Source organism: Clupea harengus, chromosome 11 (assembly GCF_900700415.2).
Source record: "Clupea harengus chromosome 11, Ch_v2.0.2, whole genome shotgun sequence".
NCBI lineage: Eukaryota > Metazoa > Chordata > Actinopteri > Clupeiformes > Clupeidae > Clupea > Clupea harengus.
The window spans coordinates 1,350,268-1,360,163 of record NC_045162.1 but is presented as its reverse complement, the minus strand read 5'-3'; the positions used below and the strand labels follow the sequence as shown (position 1 = coordinate 1,360,163).

General features: G+C 39.2%; 1 protein-coding gene and 1 pseudogene across 1 annotated transcript; both read left to right on the top strand.

Annotated features, from left to right (window-relative positions):
- Positions 1 to 4,618: 4,618 nt before the first annotated feature.
- Positions 4,619 to 8,319, top strand: LOC116222330 (E3 ubiquitin-protein ligase TRIM35-like). Its single transcript, XM_031575991.2, has 6 exons — positions 4,619 to 5,023; positions 5,621 to 5,738; positions 6,820 to 7,034; positions 7,237 to 7,259; positions 7,332 to 7,450; positions 7,763 to 8,319. Exons 1-6 carry the CDS (start codon positions 4,619 to 4,621, stop codon positions 8,317 to 8,319), a joined length of 1,437 nt encoding a protein of 478 aa, XP_031431851.1.
- Positions 8,320 to 9,782: 1,463 nt separating this feature from the next.
- The window catches only part of LOC105891011, a 3,697-nt pseudogene continuing 3,583 nt past the window's right edge, over positions 9,783 to 9,896 (top strand).

Here is a 9,896-nt window from a genome sequence, read left to right as displayed (position 1 = left end):
GGAATCTATCTAAATATAAAATTATTGGTCACATTTCTAAATATTAAATGGTTTTCGCCTACACACGATTCTATATAAATACAACGGATTATACCGATACAAAAATGTTAGAAACGATGCATCGCGATTCAGCCCACATTGTATCCGGTGCACACTTTTTTGATCCGGGCCATCGCATCGTGAGCTTTTATGCCGGTGCATCGATGCGAACCGGTGAATCTTCCCATCCCTAATACATACACACGTACATATTACAGATCAGTGTTAATTTCGTTGACGAAAACTATGACGAAAAATATTCATTAACAACCTTTTTCCCGGGACTAAGACGAGACTAAGACGTGACGAAAACGGATCTTTATAAATAAAAACTATGACTAAATCTATGTTAACTTTCGTTGACGAGACGAAAATGTTGGTGGTTGACTAAGTCACAATTGTTTTTTTTTTTTCTAAACTTGTATGCACATCATTGGTTGAATGTTGCCCGGTCCTGTATCTATCCCTCCTCCACTCCCTGAGATGCCCCGACATGCAAGTGACGCCCTAACAGACGTTATGATGGCTGAAGTTCAAGCACTCAGTACTGGAAGAAAAATAAGAATAGATATCTGGACAGTCTTAACTGTAAAACACAATGCACCGCAATAACCGGAGAGAAACATTGTGGCTTCAAAATAGGTGGGAAGAACACAACAAGAGGCACCTGAAAGCGCACAAGACAACCCTGCCATTTATGCCAAGGTACATTAGCTAGAAACTGTCAATGGTAATTAGCTAATGTTAACTAGTTATTAGAATATATTAGCCAATGTTAAGTTAACTTCAAAGGGGCAGTCGAGTGTATAGGTTGTGTCAGCTTGTATAACTAGCTAGTCATTTTCGATTGAAACCTCCCGTTTGGCTTGGCAAATGAGTTCCAAAACGTTTAGCTAGCTAACGTTAGCTAACTATGAGGTAGCATAGCTAAGTTATACTAGCTATCGATTGCTAGCTAAGTTATACTAGCTATCGATAACTAGCTAGTAAACGCATTGCAGAATGGACTATAGGACAGGCCACGCCTGACATTAATCAAGAACAAATAAATGAATATGTGATTGGTTTACATATCCTTGTCTATTTATGCAATTGTTATTATCATTGGCACTTCTTTCAACTCTCAAACTATCCGTCTAGCTAAATATGTTGGTTATCAGATTGCACAGCAATTCATATGGAGGATATGTGGTTGATTTAACTAAGGCCAGGTAGGCATAGTAGTTGTATTGTGTTATCACATCATTTGAATCTTCAAAATCTAGACTTGATATTCTCTTATATTTTAATGATAATACTGTTAATTAAGTATTGCCTTAAAATTATTATTTACGTTGAATTCATTGGAATTCAGCTGTAGGCATATACTAGGAGATCTGTTTTTTAGAGACTAATTGCATCCACAGTTTAAGTACTGCAAGCTTGACAATTATGCAGTTGTAGACACAACACAAGGGGTCCCCGGGCCTGAGAAGTGAAGTAAAGGAGTTTAATGTGGCTATAAGATGGACTTTTAAATGTGACTAAAACTAGACTAAAATGTAATGAGACTTCGTCGACTAAACCTAGACTAAAATGTTCAGAGTTTTCGTCGACGAAAACTAGACTAAAACTAAGGAGGATAAAAATGACTAAAAGTGACTAAAACTAATATGCATTTTCGTCTAAAGACTAAGACTAAATCTAAAATAGCTGCCAAAATTAACACTTACAGATATGCATTCACCACCCCATACCCCCATCCCACGCCTTCGCCTGCTTCGTACCCCCAGTGTGACAGGCGGGTCTGGGACCAGCGCCTAACATGGCGGTTGGACCAGATGGCTGCTTGTTTGCGCTGGTTTACCTCCATCCCCCCTCCCCGTTGCAAGTCTTGAGTTCTGTCATGTTGTAAAGTGTATGTGCTTATCTGCTGAGGTGTTTTTTTTCCTGCTCCCACACTGTACTCCTTTAGGAGCATAGTCTGGGGGTCGCCTTTTTTTCTCTCCTCCCTTTCCTCATGTTATGCTGCAATTCTTCCCTCAACCTTGTCTTCCCGTCCTGTCTACCCCCTTGTTAGATGTATGTGTATATGTATGGACGGGTGGATTGCCATTTTCGCTAGTTTACTCTGCGACAGGCTATGTTGCTGGTACTTGTGTACTTGTGTACTTGTGCTGTAACAATAAAGGACTACTACTACTACTACTACTACTACTACTATTACTAATATGGAACATGTGGCTGTTAAGTAGAAGTACTACACTCCCCTCCCAACACTAGCAGTAGGTGGTATTTGCTGCTGGTGATTATGGGGTTAAACTTGAGTAGGCCTCAATTGTTTGTGTGATATTGTATGATGATCATTTGTGACATATTCTGCATTACTTTGTCATCTTCCCTCTTCAGTAGTAGCCCCAGTTTATGTTGATTGTTATTGATCACCGTTACTCCATCAGTTACTTTTTAACGTTTTCTCAAAATGTCAACTACATGTCTGTACATTTAAGTAATGAACGTTATGGTTATTGATGTACATATGGTTAAGTCTGAGATGCAGTACAACACATGAAATACTGCAAATTCAATTTCATTTTTAAGTCTAAGCACTGAAAAACAACTGTTTCTTTTCTTACATGGTGGGAATATGTTTATCTAGATTTGTTCAGGGTTTGTAAGTAGATCTATCTAAATTTGTTTGAGGTTTTTAAATAGAACCAACATGGAAAAACAAATGTTAAAACTTCCTTCTATCCTTTGCATAAAGTCTTTGTGCATAAACTTTGCATGTGAAAAAAAAGGGGGGGGGGGTGGATGAACTCGCTATTCGCATAGGGTATACTGCACCTAAGGTTGATGGAGAGGTGTGGATTAACTCGCTATTCGCAAATTATTATTATTATTATTATTATTATTATTATTCGCATAGGGTATAATGCACCTAAGGTTGATGGCAATGGGCTTATTCACAAAAATGTGCATTGGTTGCAGTTTTAGTAGGTGTTTTCCGTTAAAGTTGCCCTGACAACCTTACGTTTTGATCCCACAGATGTTCACAATCCCTCCCTCCATTTTGAACACAAGCTATGTGACTGATACTAGCTCTCATATGTTAATGCAGCAAAAACAGTCATGACATAAATGTTTCTCAGGTTTATTTAGGCTTAAAGGAGAAATGATGGGAGATATATATTACTTTAAGTAATGTTTAAGCTATGCATTTCACGTGAAAATGATCACCCTACCAACATGAAGATACAGATCAGACTCCTCTGTACTGTGCAGCAGCCAGCTGAGATTTGCTGTCTAGGAAACAAGTGTGTTGCCAAACTTGCAATGCGCCCTCTTGTGGACAAAATACACAATGACAACACTGATAATAAAGCTGAATAATCAATCTTCAGCTTTCCTTTACTTAATTAAAAAAATATATTGTCTATTATAAAAGCTGATACCGATAGACCACAATTAGCTTATGATGTCGGCTGATAATATCGGCACGCTGATTTATATTTCAGGTTCTTCTAAGAACAATGGTAAAGGAAAACATAAACAAAACATAGAGACCCCAAATGTTTTATCCAAAATATCTGTAAGAAAGAAATGCAGTTCTTAGTCTGTGTGGATTTCTCGTGTGTGTGTGTGTGTGTGTGTGTGTAGGTTGTGCGCTTTTTGTGTGCAAGTGTGTGTGTGTGTGTAGGTTGTGCGTTTTTTGTGTGCAAGTGTGTTTGTTTGTGTGTGTGTGTGTGTGTATTTATGTAAGTGTTTGTAAGTATGTGTGTAAGTGTACTGTGTGTGTGTGTGTGCAGTTCTTAGTCTGTGTGGATTTCTCTTGTGTGTGTGTGTGTGTGTGTGTTCTTAGTCTGTGTGGATTCCTCTTGTCGTTTGGTTCCACACAGCTGTAAAGGTTCTGCTTTGAGCACCGCTGAGCAGCAGCACAGATGCCCTGGTACCGCACCGGTTCTCCATAGTCCACAGTGGGTTCTGGTACCGTACCGGTTCTCCATAGTCCACAGTGGGATCTGGTACCGTACCGGTTCTCCATAGTCCACAGTGGGTTCTGGTACCGCACCGGTTCTCCATAGTCCACAGTGGGTTCTGGTACCGTACCGGTTCTCCATAGTCCACAGTGGGCTCTGGTACCGTTCCATAGTGGGCTCTGGTACCGCACCGGTTCTCTATAGTCCACAGGTTTTTGAGCCTCGCTGTTCCAAAGCAGCCTAGCACACCTGCAGATTCCAGCCAGCCTCCTGCCCCCGGCCAGAGTCCAGTCCATTTCTTCCAGTTCTATGCTCTCCATAGGTAAATAAGGGAAGAGACATGAAAGCAGCTCTGACCAATCAGAAGTCTGAAGTTGATAGAAGGAAGAATAAGGAAATGAACGTTGACTCAAGAAGCATTTCACTTCATGTCAGCTATTCTGCCTCTTCAGCTCGACACTTTTAGTCAGGAGATCTGTTTTAATCTAGAAGCATTTTCCATTGGTACCTTACAGATAATAAGGCAGGATTTACTGAAGTAATTTTTGACGAATAGGAAGTGAAAGTTAAGCGTACACACTCAAAGTTTCCAGCCAAGTGACTGTTTCTGTTTGAAGAGGATGGCATTTAAAAGCTCTCTACCTGAAGATGATTTAACCTGTCCTGTTTGCTTTGACATTTTCAAGGATCCCGTCATTCTTTTGTGCAGTCACAGCTTCTGCAAAGACTGTCTTCAGAAGTTCTGGAGAAAGAAGAAATCTAAAGAGTGTCCAGTTTGTAGAAAAAAATCTCCATTGGATGATCCGCCACTGAATTTGTCTTTGAAGAACTTATGTGAGGCTTTCCTGAAGGAGAAGAGTCAGAGGGCTTCAGGAGGGTCTGAAGTGCTCTGCAGTCTGCACGGTGAGAGACTCAAGCTGTTCTGTCTGGAGGATAAACAGCCCATATGTGTGGTGTGTCAGGCTTCCAGGAAACACTCAGGACACCAGTTCCTTCCCATAGATGAAGCTGCATTGGATTCTAAAGTGAGTTTCTATTATTTGCTTGTTGGTGGAAATGTTATTTATGACTATGCAATGGGCATACTTTGCCTTCTGTATCTGTGCTGTTACTGAATGAGTATCCACAACAACAGATGAAGGAACCAGAATTTAAGATTTATAGTTAATAAGGATATGCCATAGTCAATAATTCAATGTATCTTATACCTAGTTGTAATTGTTACTTTTATTTGGATTTAAGTTAGAATGTAATCATTTCTGGTTAGAGAAGAGAGATTATCCTGAGGGTGTGTATTCACATTATCATGAAAGTGTCAGCAAATGGCTCAGACTTGTGTGTCCAAGACGTAATGAATATAGAGGGTGACACCCCTGGTTCTCAGAGAGCATTTAACAGCAAATCCTTCAATGGATAATCAGATATGGCTTAGGTGAAGCTCTGTGAGTGAGTGGAACTCAGGCTCTGTCTCACAATGGTGGCCACCGTTGTTCAAGATTAAAACCTGTTTCATTGACTGACCAAATCCAAGACTGGGTCTCCAATATATGGTATGAAATCAATTACCATTACAGAAAATGAGTATAGATAATCATAGTGTATAATGTATTTGTTTATTATAGTTACAACTCAAGGCTGTACTGAAGCCCTTGCAAGAGAAACTGAAAGAATTTGAAGGAGTTAAAAAAACATGTGACCAAACAGCCAGTCACATTAAGGTGAGATTTACCAGAACAACCAGTTTCAAAAAAGAATATTGGGCCTCATTCTCGAACGCAGTTAAGAAGAATTTAAGAAGGAATTTCTTCTGAACTAAAACGGTGTTTTAGGAACAAATTTGGCATTTATGAAAGTTTTCTCATCTGGGATTTGTTCTGAACTTCAGAAGAATTTTAGAACGCGAAATAGCAGTCGTAAATCGCTCAGTTTTCTTAAATGCAATTCCTCAAAAAAACACAAGATGCCCCACCGGACTGCTCCGTGTTAGAAGGGTTAAGGGCTGAATTTGTGAGAAATCGTTGGTGATTGCGTTGACATCAACTCTACAGACATCCTCGGATTTAAATAATTATAATAATAATATATACGAGAATATTTGTATCATTACAATTACATTTCATATTTATAGTCATGATTCTACGAGGCATCGTGATGTCCTAAAATAAATAAAAGCACTACACGAACACTGCAAATGTAAGTGAATAAATAAATAAGCACTAAACTCAATCGCGTTGATATAGCCATAGTGGAATAGAATGGACACATCTACATCCTGCAACAATACCTCCACCTCTGCACCGGTGAAGTTAGATCTGCGTTTACTCGACCGGTGCTCGCTTTCCACTTTGACATGACTCATGAATCAGGCGGAGATCTTTTTCTTACGTTGGTTTTCCGAAGTCTGTAAAAAAACATTCAGAAGAAACTTCAGAAAATGTTCGAGAATGAACAACCCATTGACTTCATGACACTGTTTCTGACATTGTGTAATATTACCTATATGATATGATACATAAACAACTTGTATTGTGTAGCTATTCAGTCTCATACAACTACAATTGAAGTAACATCAAGCATCTCACCTGAACAATTTCAAAGTAAACCAACTGATATTTATGTTAATAATATCATTAAGAAAATTAGAACAATTAATTCACAACAAGATAGTTCAGCCCTTGGATAAACTGCTCACACTGTCAACAGTAATACACATTATTACTTTGACAATATTAATATTCGATAAATTATATTTGTTTTGAGTAATACTTTTTTATGACTGTAGTCCCTTTTATGTGTGCTAATCAAGGTCCAGGCCCATCAGTCAGAAAGCAGATCAAGGAGGAGTTTGAGAAGCTTCATCAGTTTCTGAAAGATGAAGAGGAGGCCAGAATAAGAGCACTGAAGGAGGAAGAGGAGCAGAAGAGTTTCATTATGAAAGAGAAGACTGAAGAAATGAGCAAGGAGATGTCCACTCTTTCAGATACAATAACAGCCATTGAGAAGCAGATGGTTGCTGAAGACATAATCTTCTTACAGGTATGGAAATGTGGTTTCAGTTCAGTTGGAAAAATGGTGAGATGTTTATGATATTTAATAAATATTTTCAATTATTGTTTTCTATTTCTTTTAATCTTTTGTTATATAATGTATCATTACTGTCCAAAAATTAAGCTATCAAGACAGACACAGAATATTGAAATTAACTGAACTGAAATCTGTGCTGTATGCTGTTTTCCAGAACTTCAAGGCTACCATAGAAAGGTGAGAGATTTCGTCCTGTTTTTCTGTTTGAACCCACACTAAAACTGTTGCTATCTCCAGTCTGTTTCCTAGTTCTACGTGCACACTGCTAAAACCACAGAGAGTTTCAGGAGCTCTGATTGATGTGGCAAAGCACCTGGGCAACCTGAGGTTCAGAGTCTGGGAGAAGATGAAGGACATAGTTCAGTTCAGTGAGTTCTATGTCACCTATGACACAGACACAGACACAGACACAGACACAGACACAGACACAGACACAGACACAGACACAGACACAGACACAGACACAGACACAGACACAGACACAGACACAGACACAGACACAGACACAGACACAGACACAGACACAGACACAGACACAGACACAGACACAGACACAGACACAGACACAGACACAGACCAATGTTACAGCTAAATGATGCAGTAAGAACCAATCAGCCAACAGTAAAATAAGTCATACACCTGAGTCCATTTGCTCACCCTCTCCTCATCTCTCTGTTCAGCTCCTGTACTGTTGGACCCAAACACTGCAAACTCATCACTCATCGTTTCTGAGGATCTGACCAGCTTAAAAAGCACATATACTAGACAGACACTCCCTGATAATCCAGAAAGATTTAATGCCTATGAGTGTGTCTTGGGCTCTGAGGGCTTCAACTCAGGGTCACACTACTGGGATGTTGAAGTTGGAACAGGTACAGACTGGTGTGTGGGTGTGACCCCAGAGTCCAACCAGAGGAAGGGGGACACCTTCTCATGGGAGAGAGTGTGGCGTGTGGGGTATGAAGAATTTGGATGGGATGATGAATCTGGATGGGATGATGCTATAGGACCTGTGCATTTATTGAAACAGAATCTCCACACACTCAGAGTGCATCTGGATTTGGATAAAGGACAGCTGTCATTCTCTGATCCTCTACAAAATACACACTTACACACTTTCAAACACACATTCACTGAGAAAGTCCTTCCCTTCTTCTACAGCCCCTGGTCATCACTGAGTATTTTACCCCTGAAGCCCTCGGTGACCATTGAACAACGCAGAATACAAAACACATGAAATACTGCAAATTCTACCAAAAGTTTCTTTTCTTTCATGGTGGGAATATGTTTATTTAGATTTGTTTAAGGTTTTAAAGTACAACCAACATTGAAAACCAAATGTTAAAAACTTCCTTCTATCCCCATATTTAGAAATATAAAGATTCTCTGTGAATATAATGAGTTGGTAATAACCTTTGAATGGTTCATGAATCATCACCATAACTGTTGTTATTAATCACATGCTGTGCAGCAGGTGATTTTATTTGATTCTTCATGAACAAGAACCTGATTGTCCACATGTGAGGAACCAGAGACAGACTCACACACCCTGATGCTGCACTGATTAGGTCATCACTCATCACTCCAGTCCAGTTGAGTCCAGTTCTGTGTTTACCACGGCTCAGTAAAGGGAGAGACTTGTGAGTCTGGGAGCAGCTGGGCAACCTGAAGTTCAGAGTTCATTTAATCATACACAACACACACATGCTAACTTGGACATAAACATGTACATTAGTACCGCCATTTAATCATTATTTTAAAATTTGTATTGTCATTGCTGTGCATTGCTTGTGGTACAAGGTTTCGCTCAATGCAGATACCATCTATTGAAATTAATAAAAATATTATGATTTGAAATTACTTTTCAAATGAAATTACTTATTTTCTTTCATCAGAACTTCAAATCTACCATAGAAATGTGACCGATTTTCTTTTCTCTCTTTGTTTAAATCCAAACTAAAACAGGTGCTAACTAAAGTCTGTCAGCCTAAGGCTGGATCCCAGAGCATGCTACAGAATCCAAAGACAGTTTCGGTTCTGATTGTTGTGGCAAAGAACCAAAGCACAATGTGCTTGCAGTGAATATCAGGTTTTGATGGATAATAACATGTAAATGGTTCATGAAATATAACATACTGTCTCTGTGTATATAACGCCAGCATAACAACTGATTCTTCCATCTTTGTGGAGAAACATCGCACTAATATCAGGTTTTGATGGATAATAACATGTAAATGGTTCATGAAATATAGCATACTGTCTCTGTGTATATAACGCCAGCATAACAACTGATTCTTCCATCTTTGTGGAGAAACATCGCACTAACCATATTTGACTAGATCATTAGATACTTCCACATTGCTTCACTAAGCACAGTCCAATCCGGTTTTTCCAGTTCTATGCTCTCCATAGGTAAATAAGGGAAGAGACATGAAAGCAGTTTAGACCAATCAGAAGTCTCTGAAGTTGAGCTACGGAAAAAAAGGGGAAATTTATTTTGACTCATGAAGAATTTTACTTCATGTCAGCTATTCTTCCTCTTCAGTTCGACACTTTTAGTCAGGAGATCTATTTTAATGGCTGAGCATATGCCATTGCTACCTTACAGATAATAAGGCAGGATTTACTGAGGTGGTTTTTGACAAACAGAGAGTGAAAGTTAAGCGTAAGTTTCCAGCCAAGTGCTTCTGTGAGAGGAGGATGGCATCTAAAAGCTCTCTACCTGAAGATGATTTCACCTGTCCTGTTTGCTTTGACATTTTCAAGGATCCCGTAATTCTTTTGTGCAGTCACAGCTTCTCCAAAGACTGCCTT

Excerpts from the sequence above, each read along its gene's own strand:
- LOC116222330 (XM_031575991.2), top strand. The coding sequence starts at position 4,619 with ATGGCATTTAAAAGCTCTCTACCTGAAGATGATTTAACCTGTCCTGTT. Across the intron at positions 7,260-7,331 it reads TTCAAGGCTACCATAGAAAG|TTCTACGTGCACACTGCTAA; the intron begins GTGAGAGATTTC and ends TCTGTTTCCTAG. Across the intron at positions 7,451-7,762 it reads GAAGGACATAGTTCAGTTCA|CTCCTGTACTGTTGGACCCA; the intron begins GTGAGTTCTATG and ends CTCTCTGTTCAG.